Genomic DNA, 20,172 nt, shown 5'->3' on the forward strand with positions numbered 1-20,172 from the left:
CACACTGATGGTAGAGGCTGCAGAGTAAAGAGTCCGTCAGTATTAACTCATCCATTCACACACTGATGGTAGAGGCCGCTGAGTAAAGAGTCCATCAGTATTAACTCATCCATTCACACACATTCACACACTGATGGTAGAGGCCGCTGAGTAAAGAGTCCGTCAGTATTAACTCATCCATTCACACACACTCACACACTGATGGTAGAGGCTGCTGAGTAAAGAGTCCATCAGTATTAACTCATCCATTCACACACTGATGGTAGAGGCCGCTGAGTAAAGAGTCCATCAGTATTAACTCATCCATTCACACACTGATGGTAGAGGCCGCTGAGTAAAGAGTCCATCAGTATTAACTCATCCATTCACACACTGATGGTAGAGGCTGCTGCGTAAAGAGTCCGTCAGTATTAACTCATCCATTCATACACTGATGGTAGAGGCTGCTGCGTAAAGAGTCCGTCAGTATTAACTCATCCATTCATACACATTCACACACTGATGGTAGAGGCTGCTGAGTAAAGAGTCCATCAGTATTAACTCATCCATTCATACACTGATGGTAGAGGCTGCTGAGTAAAGAGTCCGTCAGTATTAACTCATCCATTCATACACATTCACACACTGATGGTAGAGGCTGCTGAGTAAAGAGTCCATCAGTATTAACTCATCCATTCATACACTGATGGTAGAGGCCGCTGAGTAAAGAGTCCATCAGTATTAACTCATCCATTCACACACATTCACACACTGATGGTAGAGGCCGCTGAGTAAAGAGTCCGTCAGTATTAACTCATCCATTCACACACACTCACACACTGATGGTAGAGGCTGCTGAGTAAAGAGTCCATCAGTATTAACTCATCCATTCACACACTGATGGTAGAGGCCGCTGAGTAAAGAGTCCATCAGTATTAACTCATCCATTCACACACTGATGGTAGAGGCCGCTGAGTAAAGAGTCCATCAGTATTAACTCATCCATTCACACACTGATGGTAGAGGCTGCTGCGTAAAGAGTCCGTCAGTATTAACTCATCCATTCATACAGTGATGGTAGAGGCTGCTGCGTAAAGAGTCCGTCAGTATTAACTCATCCATTCATACACATTCACACACTGATGGTAGAGGCTGCTGAGTAAAGAGTCCATCAGTATTAACTCATCCATTCATACACTGATGGTAGAGGCTGCTGAGTAAAGAGTCCGTCAGTATTAACTCATCCATTCATACACATTCACACACTGATGGTAGAGGCTGCTGAGTAAAGAGTCCATCAGTATTAACTCATCCATTCATACACTGATGGTAGAGGCCGCTGAGTAAAGAGTCCATCAGTATTAACTCATCCATTCACACACATTCACACACTGATGGTAGAGGCCGCTGAGTAAAGAGTCCGTCAGTATTAACTCATCCATTCACACACTGATGGTAGAGGCCGCTGAGTAAAGAGTCCATCAGTATTAACTCATCCATTCACACACTGATGGTAGAGGCTGCTGCGTAAAGAGTCCGTCAGTATTAACTCATCCATTCATACACTGATGGTAGAGGCTGCTGCGTAAAGAGTCCGTCAGTATTAACTCATCCATTCATACACATTCACACACTGATGGTAGAGGCTGCTGCGTAAAGAGTCCGTCAGTATTAACTCATCCATTCATACACTGATGGTAGAGGCTGCTGCGTAAAGAGTCCGTCAGTATTAACTCATCCATTCATACACTGATGGTAGAGGCTGCTGAGTAAAGAGTCCATCAGTATTAACTCATCCATTCACACACACTCACACACTGATGGTAGAGGCCGCTGAGTAAAGAGTCCATCAGTATTAACTCATCCATTCACACACACTCACACACTGATGGTAGAGGCCGCTGAGTAAAGAGTCCATCAGTATTAACTCATCCATTCACACACATTCACACACTGATGGTAGAGGCTGCTGAGTAAAGAGTCCGTCAGTATTAACTCATCCATTCATACACTGATGGTAGAGGCTGCTGCGTAAAGAGTCCGTCAGTATTAACTCATCCATTCATACACTGATGGTAGAGGCTGCTGCGTAAAGAGTCCGTCAGTATTAACTCATCCATTCATACACTGATGGTAGAGGCTGCTGAGTAAAGAGTCCATCAGTATTAACTCATCCATTCACACACACTCACACACTGATGGTAGAGGCCGCTGAGTAAAGAGTCCATCAGTATTAACTCATCCATTCACACACACTCACACACTGATGGTAGAGGCTGCTGAGTAAAGAGTCCTCTCTGATCCTGTATTTCAGCCCTGTTCAGAACAGGCTGTTTCTGTCTCGTCACAGATTCTGCAGCTTCTATTTCTTGATTTCTCTCTTTATCTGAAGTTATTTCTGGCGTTTTGCCGCGGCGTCACCTCGAGCGTTTCCTCCGGGAATCATTGAAGAGTTTTTTCTGTTCTTGTGATTTCTCCTCGTCCGTCTTCAGAAGTCACAGATGAGGAGGAAAGTGACGATCCGTTTATAGAAACGGGAGAGAAAAGAAGCTAAATGCAGAGACATGTTGTTCTCGCTTTAATGAGTGTTGGAGCTATTTAATTGTTGTTAGAATTAGTTTATGTATTTAGTTGACTGATATTTTGTTTATTTAATTATTCTACACGTTTTCTTTATTTAGAATAGATTTTGTGTAATATTTTCTTTTGCTAGTTGTTTGTTTAGTAAATGTAGTTTTGCATTAGTATTGTTAGGTATGTAACACTGTGGGCACCAGAGGTTATTTAGGTAAGAGGCAGGTAGAGGACCAGCATGCACCTGGGTGGGCAGCAGGAGCCACCATTTTCTTTGTTCTTTTGATTGCTTTCTTTTGAACCAAATAAATCACCAGAAAACCGCAGAGCTCTTGCATGGATTACAGGAGTACATCACATTCCCATGATGCATCAGAGGGCATTTGTTGTTTGATATTAGTTTATTTAGGTTTCTTTTTGTTTTTGGACAAATAGCCACTACAGTGAGTGAGCGTTCTTTCTTTACCGCACTAAGGAGTCCTGAATGACTGGACAGAGTTACACAAGTATTTAATAAACCTTTATTAATATTTCAGAAATATTAAAACCTCAGGACTCGTGTCCACCTGGCGTTCGTTTCTGAGTGCCAGCGTCTTCTGAAAGGCGCTGTTGACGTCACCGGTGCTCTTTTCAAAATGTTTGATATTCCCCGTATAATTTAGTCTCCTACAGATCGTGTCTTGTCTCCTCCTCGGTCCGTGTCTGATCGATCTCAAATATAAAACATGCAGTGAAAGTAACGGAGCAGTGTCGGTCATAAAGCGGTCGTTATCAACAGACTGTTGTCATGGAGACAGGACGGACGTGCAGCACTTTTCTTCTAAGAGTGTAAACGCTTCATTCAGTCGCTCCAGAGAGGACAATGTTGCAGAGGAATTGTGTCGTTCTCATATTTGTTTGAATAAATGAACTTATATTTATCAAACTACAGAGGTCACATCTGAACCTTTACAGAAAAACACATATTCAATAAAATATTTCAGAGGATTGTTTGCTTCTTAAAGGGACACTTCACCCATTAGCATTAATCTTTGTATCATTAGAAACCTGGTAGTATTTTTGAATGCTCGTGCATCCCGCCCTCATTTTCCCCTGAGATGTGAAATCTTTGTATTTCTGAGTCTGAAAAGGAGCTTCCAGTGACGCTAAATGACCATTTTTGCGTCACTGGAAGCTGTTGCGGTTAGCGGGATGAAACTACAACGCTAGTTCCTGATATTTTTGACCACTGAAGCTACAGACCAATCACAGATCAGTGGGTGGGAACTCACTCCCAGAATCTAAACTTAACGTCCGCCATATTGCTTGGAAGCTATGCTAACAGGCTCTATGGAGAAAGCTGATAATGGCCAAAAAATATAAATATAACGGCGAGACGGCTGCTGCCAACAGGCCGCAGCAGCCGAGAAACAAGACCGGCCTGTCGGCAGCAGCTGTCTCGCAGCTATATTGCCGCTGCCAGCTCAGCAGCCGAGACATAAGGCCTGCCTGACGGTGAGGACGAGGAGCCGGGGCCGGCTGCAGCGGACTGGTAGTGTCGGTGCTCTCACTGTTTGTCTATGAACACAGACATAGAGTCTGTTTTCTGACAGGAATTTACAAGATCAATTCTGGAAGAAATCTCTGAATCAGTTGAGGAAACGTCCTCATGTGTTGAAGTAAATATATCTGTAAATGTTTTTATTTCTATATTTCTCCTGCTATACTGTATATTTTGGAGAAACTGTATCGATCGAATTTCCCTCTGGGATTAATAAAATGTTTCTGATTCTGAACTAGAGGACCTTAGTGGGAGTGGCCTGTGGTGCTGTGCATTCTGGGATTTGGTGTCTGTCATCAAAAGACACTTTCTGTCTTTTCTCGGTCAAGAAGGCTCCAACTTCAAAATGTATTTCACATTTCTACATATATGACCCAAAGTCAACACAGACTCATGTTTCAACAGGTGAAGTATCCCTTTAAGGACTTTTCTTCAAGGTGATCTGAAGTTTGTATTCGTCTTGTTGGAGAGATTAAAACGCATTACCTTGTCAGATATTGTTTTTCTCACCATCTGAACGACACATCGAGACACTTAATGTGTTTCCAGTTGGAGCCGGAAGAGAACCTTAAAATCCTGCAGCTGTGGAGTTATTGGACTGTGACGTCCGAGTGGACTGACTCTCTCTCTCTCTCTCTCTGCAGCATGTCGGAGTCTGAGAGAAGTAGGCCAAAGATCGTCATTCCTCTCGGCTTAAGCTGAAGAGAAGCGGCTCAAACAAAAGGCGGCACAGAGACAACAAGTGTGGAAACAAAAAAAGACACGAGCGGGACCAGCAGTTATCAAAGATCTCCTTCATTGTTTTAATAGTAGACATTGTGCCACAAAAATGTCATGTCCGCAGCCACAAATCACGTGCCGAGATTACTACTTCCAGCTATGCATCATGTCATTCGCTTCACTTGCTTTTCTCTACACAAATCACTTCTTACATTTATGTATAAATATATACAGGTTATAGATTACTCTCCAGCTGGGGTGGTGATTTGGACGCCTCCGGTCGTGGTTGTGCTGTCGGTTGAGAAACATTAGCAGAGAGAAAAAAAAAGAACACGCGGCGTCTCCCCGATGTAGCACATGCTTAACCAGTCACCAGCCGAGCACGCACGGCGCCCGACACAGGAAGCGTTATATACAGGAATGTTTTCTGCTATCATACAATTCTTTAACACGCCGCCGCTGAGAGCGAACGGAGGGGAAGATGGCGACAACACGAGAGCACCGAAGGCATACATGTCGTAAATCTCCTGCCGCAAAGGCACTGGCACATCGTTTAGTTTAAGTTTAAGGGGGCGCCGCCGTGAAGTCGGAGCGGGGCGACCGTTAAGCGGGAGGCGCAGTTTGAGCCGGCCGCTTCATGACTGCAGCTGATCACATGCAGAGTCGAGAGGGGTGGGGGGGTGGGGGTGGGGCTGGGGGGGCATGTGATCAGCTGGGACATGCGTGCTGCTGGTGTTTAAGCATGTGCTTCATCTGACGAGCTCGCTGATTCAAACACAAACGAGGAGACAGGGAGGCGCTGCGACTCGCCGCCAAATAAAGACAACTTTGTGTGGTTTTTTTTAATAACAGTTTTAGAAAAGTGACTCGTCTATCAAACTCAGAAGAAAAAAAAAAAAAAAAAAAGAAGGAGGGGGGGTCGGGGGCGAAACGATAAGAAAACAGAAAATAAAAAGCAAAGCTGAATAAGACGTGTGCTCTCATTGGTTAACTTCACACGCTGCTCTAAACGCTTTACATTGGTTTCCAGTATGAGTGTGTTTCATAAAGTTAGAAGAAAAAAAAAAGAACCGCCCAGAGTGTGTTCGGTGTGTGTGTGTGTGTGTGTGTGTGTGTGTGTGTGTGTGTGTGTGTGTGTGTGTGTGTGTGTGTGTGTGTGTGTGTGTGTGTGTGTGTGTGTGAGGGGGAGGGGCTTACCGTCCTATTGCTGACTTTAATAGGGTTTTCTTTTTTTAAAAGGGGGGGGGGTCTGGTGTTGTAGCTGCACACACAATTACAAACCGGTCCGCTCAAAGTCTTCTTCCTCCTCTCTCTCTCTCTCTCTCTCTCTCTCTCTCTCTCGCTCTCTCTCTCTGGTCGACGCCCCCTGTGGAGCATGGTAACGTTGAGACTGGTCGTGGGCTCGGGGGTGGATTCAGGTCGTGGCTGTTTTTTTTTTTCGTTTTTCTTCTTGGGGTCTCAGCAGCAGCCTCCGGACGAGGTGTTGACCGGCTTGCTCTGGATCCTGACGTTGGACTTCTCCGAGGATCCGGCCGTGGCCCCCGGGCCCATCCTCTTCTTGATCTCCGCCGCCATGGTCATGAAGGCTTGCTCCACGTTGGTGGCGCTCTTGGCGCTGGTCTCCAGGAAGGGGATCCCCAAGTTGTCTGCGAATTCCTGGCGAGGAGAAAGAGAGGAGGAGTTAAATACTTTTGACTTCCTGGAAAACGGCTCAAACTGTGCGCAGAAGATTCTTTACGGGGAGGCGGTTTCTAACGCTGCTTCAGCCGGGCGCTCCGGTTCACCACGTTAAACCCTGATCCCGCTAACTAGGAGCTACAGCCTTCAAGTTACTCTCTGTACATCCTCAGGATATTTAAACATGCCGTGTTTTGTGTTTCCTGTTTCACAGGAAGTGAAGATTCTTTTGACCTATCAACGGGCTGCAGTGTGTCTAGCTCCGCCCTCTAGGGTCGGATTGGTACGCTTAGCGCCCCAACAGAGGGGTAGTAAGTGTTTTTGGTACCATTACCAACTGAAGTGAACCGGAGCGCTCGGTGGAAACGACAGGGGGTTTAAATCTGGTTGAGCACGCAGCAGCAGCATCACGGCGTGCTGACTTGCTGACCTCTCACCTTAGCTGTGGTGTAGTCCACCACCTTCTTCGTTGTGAGGTCACACTTGTTGCCTACTAGCAGCTTGTTGACGTTCTCGCTGGCGTAGCGGTCGATCTCCTGTAGCCACTGTTTGACGTTATTGAAGGACTCCTGAGGACGGGGAAGCAAAAACAGCATGAAGAGTGAGAAACGCCGCCGTCTGCTCAAAGAGTCAAAGGTTCCTGTTAAACATCACGCGGTCTGCAACAGAACCTGCAGAAATACATTCACAGTTTTTGGGGTTTCAGAGGGAACGAGTTTCCATCGTGTTCATCAAAGTCCACGATGGTCAGTAAGGGCGTTTTCACATTAGGCACGATTCCACGGTACGAGTACGGGACACTTGTGTTCACACTGATTAAATGAGACGGACTTTGGGGTCAGGCGTACTCAGATCCGGGGCCCCTAGTGCGAAACCCCCCTCAGTGTGAGGCTGAGTTTGTGATCCTGCTAGCTACCTGTACGCTCGTCGATCTCTCCGCTCACCTGTTGTCTTTTCAGTAAAGAAACAACACGTCTCTTTGTCTCTCTGAGGAGGATTTGTTGTTCCTTCTGTTTTGACGTCATGTTGATAAAGAGAGGGAACATACGATCAGGAGTCTGATTGTTGTGTTTTATTTTGAAATTGACCGTACGCTCTGTGCGTTTCCTCGTCTGACTTCCTGTCCGGATCGATCTATTCTGTCTATTCTTGACGCCTGTTTACAGCGAGCTCAGTTGAAAATGTCTGTTTAAAAAAAAAATGTTGCTTGAGGACTGTTTTCTGACCCAGGACCAGCAGAAACTTAAGACTGCTATAAAGATTTGTACACACTGTGTGCTGTCTCTTCAGTCGATTTGATGTTCTCGTAACTCAAGTTGCTGTTATACTTTCCATCCACAGAGCACTTTGGTGGATGCAACAGTGGGATTTGTAGTTTTTAATTTTCTAAATAGATATTAAGTTTTGAAATAGATATAGCAGAGCATAGAGGCTGGCACGCTCTGGAGACGGACCGCGGCGCTCGCTGTAGAAACACGGTCATTGAGTAGAGTGACAGCGAACGGCGTTGTAGTGCGGCCTCGTGCCTTTCATCTGATATTGCTTAAATATATATTTATTTCTTAATTATTTTGATTTGTTAAATTCCTTTCTCTACGAACGATTCTGTCTGGACTTTTCTGTTTTTTTTTCCAGTCTCATCCGTTTAATCTCTTTAATGAGACCGAAAGACTCAACTAACAGAAATTCACCTTTTTTTAACAATAAAGAGGAGTAAAGAAGAAGAAGTCTCGCCGGTTGTTCTGCTGTGATAAGACTTTTCAAATTTGCAGAGCTCAGAGAGCACGCCGCGTGTCGGCTCCGTCTGAAACACTCCCTCACTCCCTTAATGTGGGCGAGCTACGGGGGAATCCAAACATCCAAAACTTCAGCTAGGCGAGGCCGCTTCCCATGTTCTTCTACTGAATCAGAGAGAACAGCTTTTCTACCCCGATCGATCCCTGTGTTTGTTCCTTTTAAACGTATAGCTGCTGAGCGTCATGTCTGAACAAACCAGATCAGGAGAATATCCGGAACAATCCTCCAGAAATGATCAGGATATTTTCCGGAGTGCAGATGTGAAAATGGCTTCTGATGACATCTTTTTTTTTTGCATTGCTGCGGGTCACTCCTGGAACAGAGACCCCGGTCTCAGTGGGTCCTCCCTGAAGGTCAGGGTGACTGTAACCGGGCTCTGCTCAGTTCCTCCTCTTCTGTCTGAGGTGTTTGTTGATTGGATCTTTTCCTCGCCGTGTAACAGCTTGTGTCATGATGTTCTGACGTCTCCTCTGAACCGCCTCGCTGCTGAAATGAGCTTTATAAATAAACGTCTCTGCTCTTGTTTTTTGTAAGAGGATATTCATAGCTTTCACGTGAGGTCACACGCTTGTGGAAACGCCCACCTGGTGGGCAAGAAAGGCTCCTTACCGCTGCACGCTACGGAGAAGTAATTGGTCTCAGTCTCCACCTACCTGTTTTATTCTGACCGGCGAGGAGACGAGCGGAGGAGGTCGTGGGTTAACGCTGTTAGACGCTCCACGGTCCCCGAGAGGAAACTTAAGAACAGACTCCTCCTCATCCTGACATCACAGATTATGTTCACCTGATCTTAACATTCCTGCCTTTAACAAACATTACTGAGAACACTGACTGACATCCTGATACTATCGTTAGCTAACGTTAATGAGCTAATGTTAATGAGCTAATGTTAGCTTATTAGCACTCAACAATGCTTGGATGATGAAGCATTTCTCGCTATTCACTTCTCAAACAGCAGCATGACCGACCCAGACTCATCAAAACTCTGTATGTTTGTAGACTTTCATCCTACAGCGGTGTAAGGAGACGGATTCACCTCGAAACATGAGCATCATGTGAAGTGACGTTCTGGTGTTACGGTTAAAAGAGTGACCGTGTTAACTGATGACTTTCAGACAGAGTGTCCTAATGAACGCCTCTTTGTTCAGTGTGTGTATCATCATAATGTCAAAAAGACTGATTAGGTACGTTTTAGTGAAAGCCAGACAGGAGAGGCTTTTGTTACGACTCATAACGTCCGACGCATTCAGCTAAAAGTCACCAGATAACATGGTCACTCTTTAAACCGTAACACCGGTGAGGACTTTGCTGTTTCTACTGGTTGAAATAATGTCCCATGTGCGGTGTGAGGGTCACAACTCACAGTTTATCTTAAAGGCACAGTGTGTAGATCCCTCCACCAGGGGGCTCTCAATCAAAACAAAAACAAAAAGACGATGTCGAGGCTGGCGGGAAATCACGGGAGTGATTGGCTCTTGCTTTTTCAGGAAATCAGACGGAGGCGCACTAACATGGACGTTAAAATAAACATTGTTAATGTGGGAGAAACACCGACCTGATCCGTCACATCATAAACCACGATGATGCCGTGAGCTCCTCTGTAGTAACTGGACGTGATGGTGCGGAAACGCTCCTGCCCAGCCGTGTCCCACTGAAGACACACAAAGAAGAGCTCGTCACACACACACACACACACACACACACACACACACACACACACACACACTTCTTATCACCTCACACACACACACACACACACACACACACACACTTCTTATCACCTCACACACACACACACTACAACACGCTCTGCTTACAATCTGCAGTTTTATGGTCTTCCCGTCCAGCTCGATGGTCCTGATCTTGAAGTCCACGCCGATGGTGCTGATGTAGCTCTCTGTGTACGTGTCATCCTACAAGACAAGAACACACAAACACATGAACAGGAAGCACCTGGGAGGTAGATAACACACATAAACACATAAAAAGTCTGTTATGTAAAAGCGGCTGAAACACACTTACTGCAAACCGGAGAAGGAGACAAGACTTTCCGACGCCAGAATCACCGATCAGGAGCAGCTTGAATAAATAGTCACTGTGAGAGGAAGAGAAACTTTAACGTCGAACGATTCTGACAACAACTACATTAACAGACTCATGTTCAGTTTCATGGAATAAATGTTGGCATGATCAGATTATTTGATGAAGACAGAAATGGGGGTCTTTTAGTCTTAAGTTTGAAAGGACAGTTCACAGAGTAGGAAATCCAGCGAGGGGTGGGGAATGACATCCGGATTTGAACCCTGCATGGAGAACTATAGCCTTCGTACATGGGGGAGGACCTAACCTCTACGTCCTCTGCGCCCTGATTAACGCACGTTTGCAATTCCATTATTTGGCATTTAAAAACACAAATTGTCTTAAAGGTCTCTTATTCTGCTAAATCCTCTTCCCCATGTTCCTCTAACTCTAACATGTGTCTCTAGTCCGTCTACAAACCCCCCAATGATGAGAAAAGTCCATCCTCTCTGTCTTCTGCCTGCTCCACTTTTCAGAAAATGTGTGCTCAAACAGGCTGTTTGGAGATTTTCCCTTCATGACATCACAAAGGGCAGTAGCCCCTCCCCCAGGTGGGTGACACTCCCACAGCTAGGTGTTTGTTCTGCCCTCTGAGTCTGCCTTCTCACCGTAAACAATAGGACATGGAGAGAGAAAGACTGAGTACACCCAAGCCCTTCTAGAGAGGGGGCGTGGTCAGACACAGCTCATTTACATATTTAAAGGTACAGACACAGAAACAGCCTGTTCTGAGCAGGGCTGAAATAGAGGGGTTTATAGACATGATCAAATACAGGATCAGAGTGGATTTAGAACATGAAACTTCACACACATGTTGGTTGAAGAGGACACCACTGCAACAAAAGTCATCCAGTATCGGGTAACTTCTGTTTTAATCGCCATCGAAACATTGAAAATGTTTTTGTAGAATTTAGAAAGTGTACAGGAGTCGCCTGCAACTTGTGATGGATTCTGTTCAACACGAGTCTTTGATTGATTGATTGATTAAATTTATTTCAAACATATCAGAAATACAAAATGAAAAGCACAAAATGTTCAAATTGTTTCACAAAAAAAGAAAAAGAAAAAGAAAATTACATATATTCAATTGATAAGCCTGAAAAGGAGCAGGAAGAAGTATAACACTTATTTAATCCGTTTCCACAGCTCAATAATTTATATTTATTAAATTAACTTCCTGTGTTCCTTATAATCTGCTCCAGCTTGTTTTCCCTCTTCACCGTAACTTTGCTAAATGTTGTTTATTACTGTTGATTAATGTTGTTATTTAATGTTTGTTATGAAAACAAACACAGAACATTTTGTTAATGAGTCAAAATAAGATTTATTTGTTGTGTCACCTTGAGAACTGGGAGCTCAGGTTGTGAGATATTCTTATTTACCTGCTCATTCACAGATCAAAACACTGACTCACACTGAAAACAACATCAATAAGTGGCCGTAACGTTGGTTCAACACTCAGACTTGTGTAACACATTATTACCTAACTAACTCCACATCGGGACAACATTCAGTAACTTCCTGTTTCAGGTCGAAATAAAACATTTCACTGACAGTTTAACCAACAGAGAGGAGCTCACGTGTTTGTTTTATTGTTTTGTTTACAGGAATGACCGTGTCAACAACTGTCACTCTGTTTCTAACTGAACAAACATCTCAATAACAAAATCCTCCGGTGTCAGCTAACGCTACGTAGGCTAGCTCCTCCGTTAGCATGCTAGCCGTTAGCCGCTTCTGCTACTTGTATTTAAGTTAGCGAGGACACATCGCAGCCGGGCTACAGATGATTCGTCCATTTAATCGGTCATATATAGACAGGAACATGCTGAAAAAGATGCGTTATGTGCTCAACATCAACGCTGTCACTCGACTGTGCGTACACCCTGCAGCTCGCTAAGCTAGCAGCGAAGACAAAGCAGCTGACGTTCATTTAGCCCGGCTAAGCTAACGTTAGCTTAGCTTCCCCCGGCTAACGCTGACAGCTCACCCGGACCTGTCAAAAATAAAAACCCGACATCAAGATCCAAACTTACTATTCTGGGTTCATGGTTGCCTTCAGGTGATGAACTGTCGTTACTGTGAATGCAGCTGGTCACTTTAACCCGCTCGATGGTCTCGTAGTTCAGAAAAGACCGTTTATTTGTCAAGAACTGGCTAAACTGGTTGTCGCAACCAGAACAGCATAATCGAATCAAATATGGCTGTCAGCAATACCTACCCGGAAATACCAGAGCGCAGGAATCATGGGTGTTGTAGTCTTTTGGCAATGGGCGTTTTCGCAGCTCTTTGGAACGAAAACAACACAATTTGTAAAACAAAAGATGAAAGTTGAACATTATTTTTCAGCTTTTCAAAGAAGGTTTCACTGAATAAAGTGAGCAGGGGGTTTTTTTGGTACAAATTTACTATATCATTAGCAAGTTATTTATGTGTAGGCTTTTTATGCCTTTTATAGATATAGGAATGGAATAGAATAATGAATAGAATAGAATAATGAATGGAATAGAATAATGAATGGAATAGAATAATGAATAGAATAGAATAATGAATAGAATAGAATAATGAATGGAATAGAATAATGAATGGAATAGAATAATGAATAGAATAGAATAATGAATAGAATAGAATAATGAATAGAATAGAATAATGAATGGAATAGAATAATGAATAGAATAGAATAATGAATGGAATAGAATAATGAATAGAATAGAATAATGAATAGAATAGAATAGAATAGAATAGAATGACTTTATTGATCCCAAACTGGGAATTTGTGGCATTACAGCAGCAGGTTGTCCAAACACACAATATGAGTAAAAAACACAATATTAGCAAATCTAAACACAATATAATATTAAATACAAAGTAAATAAGTACTAAAAATATCAAAACTAAGAATGTGAATATATACAACCAGGATTTAACTAAACATTACTAAGTATTAAAAATGAAAGATTAAATGTAAATGTGCAAGAACAGAGTCATAAATGGTAGTAAATTGAATATGGAAGATTAAATGTAAATGTGCAAAAACAGAGACAGAGACAGTGGATAGAGTCAGAGATTGGAGAGAGAGAGAGTTGGGAATGCGGGAAAGGTGCCATTGGTCAGATTTGAACCTGGGCAGCCTGCTTGGAGGCCCATAGCCTCTGTACATGGCGTGTGCGCACTAACCACTAGGCCAGGGGTTCCCAAACTTTTTAGCCAGCGACCCCCAAAATAACGGTGTTAAGAACTAGGGACCCCCTCTGTCCCTGAAGGTGGTTAAAACATTTCCAAACTATCCAAATAGTGGTGTTAAAATAGCCCAAACGAACACAACAGCCCAAACAGAAACGCTAGTTTAACCTGTTTAACCAAGCCTGCTCCCAGTAGATCACAAAACACACACACACACACACACACACACACACACACACACACACAACCGGACAATTCACTCTGACATTGTGCAATAATAACGTTATATTAATGTTATATTATGCTTAACCATCCACTTTGTGCAATAACATGTTACACTTTATGTGCACTGTGTGCATGTCTGTGTTACACTGAATATTCTGACTACACTTTTGTCAATTTTTTTTTTTCTTTTTTTCTTTATTTCTTTTTTATCTATTTTTTGTACATTATTAATTTTTCTTTTTATATTTAAATTGTACTGTGTTCACTTTTTTGTCTGGAATCTTTGCTCTTTGCTGCTGTAACACTGTAAATTTCCCCGTTGTGGGATAAATAAAGGATTATCTTATCTTATCTTAGAAGCAGAACACAAATAATCTCTCAAACTAAATACATTTTTAAAATGTTTTTGTAAGGAATCTCGCAACCCCCCTCCCAGTGACCCACAGTTTGGGAACCCCTGCGCTAAGCTACTGGCACCTATATCCCTTGCAATTTAACATGAACACAGCTTCTCATAACCTTTAGTCAACCCACCTGCAAACATTAATGCAATACATTTTTACCTTGTCCTTTACCTGTGAGTGTCTAGAAGAGGATTAGGGCGAGGCAAATAAATCATAAGAGAAGGAAGAGTTTTTGTCATTATGCACTTCGAGACAATAGTCAAAATGTTTCACTCGACATTCAAACAATCTTTGTAGTTCACAGAAAACAACTCACATCCAATATTTGTTCAATCCCCTTTTATATCTTAAAATAAACATGTTACAAACAACTCAAGAAAAACAGAATTTTGTATCATCACACCAAATCTCAAACCTCTTATTTTAACAAGTGCAATGATTCAAAAACTCTTTATTAAATTCTCTTTATGCTAAATTAAAAAAGTACTGAATATATATATATAACCTGAACACTCGTATAACCCTCTCCAGTAAAAACATTTCTAACTATAATGGTTGTATTCAACATGTTGTCATGTTACCACAATGTAAGGGAACACCTGACAGTGGAAGAAATGTCCAACATTTTATTTTAAAGACTTTCAAATATGACATTATATTTAACCAAATGCAATGTGCCAATCAATCAGAGTCAGAAAAAAAAGACTAAACACAGCGAGCAGATCCAATGATTATGAACCTTTGATTAATGCTGCAAGCCCACACAAAACTCAAATGATTATTCTACATAGTTTGAATGAAGCCGGGTGTACACTGTGCGATTTCAGGCCGATTTAAACATGATCAATGAATCGTTCGGCTGATTATGAAGTCAGCCTGATCGTGCGTGTTAGTCGTGCAGTGTACTCTGACGCATGACGGCTGGTCTCGGCACGGTCGGCTGATTTTATGGCATGTTTAATATGTTGCTCGTATGACTGCACACACTTGCACAATTAGAGCAGAGCCACGAGCCGATTCCCCTACTTTAGGACTTTTTTTCCTGATTGTGTCTGAAGAAAAAGTGAAAGACTGTGTCCAAAATCACCATGGCAACAGCAATCATGCCTGCTTACTGGGTCTTCCCCTTCTGATCATGAAAGAAACGCTGGCAGAAAATAGACCTCCAGGGAATATTTGTTCTGAATTCGCTGCTAGTTAGCTTGTGTTTATCTGTGATGCTGAGTGTGTGTGTGAGAGAGAGAGTGTTTTTGCCGGTGTGTGTATTTGAGCTGTGCATGAAAGAACTGAAACACACACATATCTTCTTTCAAGTCAGTCTTTGACTAACTGGCGGCGCGACCGGTCGCAGCGGCCCCTCTCTCTCCCGATAGAGCAGTGTTTTCTTCTTTTGACTTTCCTCACTGCCCTGTGCAACTGGCTGCTGGACTTCCTCAGCAAGAGGCCTCAGACAGTGCGGGTCGACGGCAGCACATCAAAAACCATCGTCATGAGCACTGGGGCCCCCCAGGGTTGTGTGCTCAGCCCCCTGCTCTTCACGCTGCTGACCCACGACTACGCTCCATCCTTCAGCAGCAACCACATTGTGAAGTTCGCGGACGACACAACAGTGGTTGGTTTCATCTCCAACAACGATGAGACGCACTACAGAATGGAGGTCAGCCAACTGGCCACGTGGTGCAGAGACAACAACCTCTTCCTGAACGTCGACAAGACCAAGGAGGTTGTTGTCGACTTCCGGAGAGTCCCCACTCCTAAACCCCCACTGACCATCGACGGTGCTGCTGTGGAGAGAGTGAGCAGCACCAAGTTCCTGGGGGTTCACATCAGTGAGGATCTCTCCTGGACAACCAACACCACATCACTGGCCAAGACGTCCCAGCAGCGCCTCTACTTCCTCCACAAGCTGAAGAGAGCACGAGCCCCCCCATCCATCATGTGCTCCTTCTACAGAGGCACCATCGAGAGCATCCTGACCAGCTGCATCACTGTGTGGCTTGGGAGCTGCACTGCTGCCAACCGCAAGACCCTGCAGCGCACAGTGAAGGCTGCTGAACGGATTATCGGTGTCCCACTCCCCTCTCTTCTGGACCTCTACGGTACCCGCCTCACCCGCAAAGCAACCAGCATTGTGCGTGACCCCACCCACCCCTCACACAGCCTCTTCAGCCTCCTGCCATCGGGTAGACGGTACCGCAGCCTGCGGGCCGGCTCCACCAGACTGGGGAACAGCTTCTTCCACCAAGCTGTCAGGAGGCTTAACTCTCTCCCCTCTCTTCCTTCCCTCCCCTCTGCCCCCACGAACACTGGACGTTGAAACCCCCTCCCGTTTGCCACCAAGAACTCTGGACTAAAAACTCTGAAGCTAACATCTCAAAAGTACACTCAGTTTACTGCACATACTGCACAAGTTTACTTTTTCTTTAAATTTTATTTTATTTATTTTATTTACCATTTTGTACCTTTTGTACAATTTAGAATTTATTACTGTAAATATTATTTATCTTATTTTACCTCATTCTGGTTGTATTGCACCGCGGGACGGAGACAAATGAAATTTCGATTCCACTGTATGTCTGGCATATTTTGAAATTGACCATAAAGTTGACTTTGACTTTAACTTTGATCTTTAGACAACTGCAAATTTTCCATCCCAATTTAATGAAGTGTGAGCTCTCAGGTCGTGCCAGACGATCGGACTGTAAAGTGTGAGCTGACAGTGTTAGCTGGACCCAATAGGAGAGAGGATCAGAGGTGCAGAGTTTTTACCTCCATCATTAAGATAGGGACTAAAGTAAGGTAAGAGTTTCTCAGTGAAGGAGCAGTCTGTAAAGGAGTAGATCAGAGCTGCAGAGTCCACGTCATAAAAGGAGACCAGATCCTCCTCATAATCCACAAACACCCCCACCTTCTCAGGACGACACTTCAGAGAGAGACGGACTGGAGGGTCATCAAGGGCTGTGTACTTATTTCCATTTCTCAAACATATAGACCACAAACTCTCCTCAGGACTCAGTGTGATTAATCCCTTCCTGTTGATGGACTCTCTGACCACTCCTAAATCCCAACCAGTCTTTCCTTTAACCTGAACCTCGAAGTAAAATCTGCCTGAAGAGAAACTCTGCTTTCCTAAAACACTAACACAAAGAGAGAATCTCTCTGGGTTGTCTGGAAGATTCTTCGTCACGTCACCATGATGAACTTGTTTCCCATCTTCAGACAGTATGAGATCAGGATGTGCTGTATCAGGATCAAGAGTTACATCCACAGCATACTGCTGGACTCTCTTCAGCTCAGCTTGATCCAACAACTTCTTCATCTCTTCACTGAGAGTCTCCTCCAGCTGAGCCACAGCGTTCCTCACAGTCTCCTCATAAAGTGGTTGACAGACATTAACCTCTGTCCAGTCTTTGGTGGGTGGAGCAGAGTTAACAGACTGGACTCTCTGGATTAGATGGAGGTGGTCTTCAGAGCGTGAGAGCTGCTGCACCTCAGTGCTCCTCTTCATCAGCTCACAGATTTCCTGCTCCAGCTCTTGGATGAAAGCTTCGGCCTGTTTCTTTGTTGTTTTCAGCTTCTTGTCGATCGTGTTGATGAACTCGGCCTGGCCCCTCTCAACAGACTCCTTCAGAGCGGTGAAGACTCGAACACCTTCTGCCATCTCTCTGTCTGCATCGTCCTTACTGAGGTCCACTGAGTGTTTGATCTCTTGAATCTTCAGTCGAGTTTTCTGGATCATCTGCTGAATTTCAGCCTCTGTCTCCTCCAGCTCTGCCTTCTTTTCTTCATATTCTTCTTTCAGAGGAACAAACTCGTGTGTCTTGTGGTCTAAAACAGAGCAGAGCATGCAGACACAGGTCTGATCGGTCTTACAGAACAGCTCCAGAGGTTTATCGTGCTTCGTACACATCCTGTCCTCCAGGTTCTCCACAGGGTCGATCAGCTGGTGTCTTTTCAGACGTGAAGCTGTCAGATGAGGCTCCAGGTGAGTCTCACAGTAGGAGACCAGACAGTCTAAGCAGGACTTCAGGGCCTTCAGTTTGGTTCCAGTGCAGGCTTCACATAGAACTTCTACTGGTTTGGACTCTTGAAGCTCTGAGCTGCTGCTGCTGCTGGCTTCCTGCTGAGCTTTGTCTCTGAACTGACCAACCATCTCAGAGATGAAAGTGTTGACCCTCAGTTTAGGTCTATTGGTAAAAGCTTCCTTACACATTGGACACCTGTACTGGTCGCTGGTGTTCCAGTGTTCAGTGATGCAATTTTTTCAGAAGTTGTGTCCACATGGTATGGTGACAGGATCATTGAACACATCCAGACAGATGGAGCAGAGAAACTGATCCTCAGATAGCAGAGAGTTTGCAGCAGCCATATCTGGGACAAAATAAAAAAGTTGTTTGATTCATGTTGGAGAAATAAAGAATACAACTTTTCATTCATTTGTAAATCCTCCTCGTCCTTAAAGGTTACCTTCTTCTACTCTACAGAAACAAAGGCCCCATAAAGGACTTCTAATGAGCTCAGAAGTTCAACAGAAAGGTAATCAGCTGTACTCACCTGAAGATCGGCACAAAAATCTTGTAAATTGCTTTAGAGAAAAAGAGAGAGACTTATCAGCGCTGTCTCGTCACCACTCTGACCGAGCTTTCTGTTTGATTTTACTTTAAGCTCGTCTGTCTTATAATTACTTTTGTTCTGCTATTACACAGATGTAGACTTTACTGTTTTGCTGCATACGGACCATCCTTCTTTTTTAAGGTGAGGCTCACTTTGGACTTTGGACCAACCCAGGACAGGAATCTTTATTAACAATAAATGGATTCAAAAGATTCTCATAGTCTATATATATTTCTATACTTCCTACTTCTATATCATGTTTGAGATGTACTGTTACGACCACATTTCACCCCCCGGATTATTAAAGAGACATATGATCCCCCTCCTCCACCTTTTCAAATAGTCCACCTCCACCTTTTCAAACAGTCTTCCTCCTCCAACTTTTCAAACAGTCCACCTCCACCTTTTCAAACAGTCTTCCTCCTCCAACTTTTCAAACAGTCCACCTCCACCTTTTCAAACAGTCCTCCTCCACCTTTTCAAACAGTCTTCCTCCAACTTTTCAAACAGTCCCCTCCTCCACCTTTTCAAACAGTCCCCTCCTCCACCTTTTCAAACAGTCCTCCTCCACCTTTTCAAACAGTCCCCTCCTCCACCTTTTCAAACAGTCCTCCTCCTCCAACTTTTCAAACAGTCCCCTCCTCCACCTTTTCAAACAGTCCTCCTCCACCTTTTCAAACAGTCTTCCTCCTCCAACTTTTCAAACAGTCCTCCTCCACCTTTTCAAACAGTCTTCCTCCTCCAACTTTTCAAACAGTCCTCCTCCACCTTTTCAAACAGTCTTCCTCCAACTTTTCAAACAGTCCCCTCCTCCACCTTTTCAAACAGTCCCCTCCTCCACTTTTTCAAACAGTCCTCCTCCACTTTTTCAAACAGTCCCCTCCTCCACCTTTTCAAACAGTCCCCTCCTCCACCTTTTCAAACAGTCCCCTCCTCCACCTTTTCAAACAGTCCTCCTCCACCTTTTCAAACAGTCCTCCTCCTCCAACTTTTCAAACAGTCCTCCTCCACCTTTTCAAACAGTCCTCCTCCACTTTTTCAAACACCCCCCTCCTCCACCTTTTCAAACAGTCCTCCTCCACTTTTTCAAACACCCCCCTCCTCCACCTTTTCAAACAGTCCTCCTCCACTTTTTCAAACACCCCCCTCCTCCACCTTTTCAAACAGTCCCCTCCTCCACCTTTTCAAACACCCCCCTCCTCCACCTTTTCAAACAGTCCCCTCCGCCACCTTTTCAAACAGTCCTCCTCCACCTTTTCAAACAGTCCTCCTCCACCTTTTCAAACAGTCCCCTCCTCCACCTTTTCAAACAGTCCTCCTCCACCTTTTCAAACAGTCCCCTTCCTCCACCTTTTCAAACAGTCCCCTCCTCCACTTTTTCAA

At 44.1% G+C, this 20,172-nt stretch overlaps 2 protein-coding genes across 2 annotated transcripts; both read right to left on the reverse strand.

The window, feature by feature from the left end:
- Positions 1 to 4,872: 4,872 nt before the first annotated feature.
- On the reverse strand, positions 4,873 to 12,559 carry LOC110002105 (ras-related protein ORAB-1). Its single transcript, XM_020657753.3, has 6 exons — positions 12,400 to 12,559; positions 10,310 to 10,382; positions 10,105 to 10,200; positions 9,843 to 9,938; positions 6,928 to 7,059; positions 4,873 to 6,469 (listed from the first exon to the last, which is right to left on the reverse strand). Exons 1-6 carry the CDS (start codon positions 12,411 to 12,413, stop codon positions 6,272 to 6,274), a joined length of 609 nt encoding a protein of 202 aa, XP_020513409.1. The 5' UTR covers positions 12,414 to 12,559; the 3' UTR covers positions 4,873 to 6,271.
- Positions 12,560 to 14,499: 1,940 nt separating this feature from the next.
- LOC110002109 (nuclear factor 7, ovary-like) lies at positions 14,500 to 18,898 on the reverse strand. Its single transcript, XM_029282118.2, has 2 exons — positions 18,730 to 18,898; positions 14,500 to 18,546 (listed from the first exon to the last, which is right to left on the reverse strand). Exon 2 carries the CDS (start codon positions 18,386 to 18,388, stop codon positions 16,898 to 16,900), a length of 1,491 nt encoding a protein of 496 aa, XP_029137951.2. The 5' UTR covers positions 18,389 to 18,546; positions 18,730 to 18,898; the 3' UTR covers positions 14,500 to 16,897.
- Between the last annotated feature and the right edge of the window lie 1,274 nt (positions 18,899 to 20,172).

This window comes from Labrus bergylta, chromosome 1, assembly GCF_963930695.1.
Source record: "Labrus bergylta chromosome 1, fLabBer1.1, whole genome shotgun sequence".
Lineage (NCBI taxonomy): Eukaryota > Metazoa > Chordata > Actinopteri > Labriformes > Labridae > Labrus > Labrus bergylta.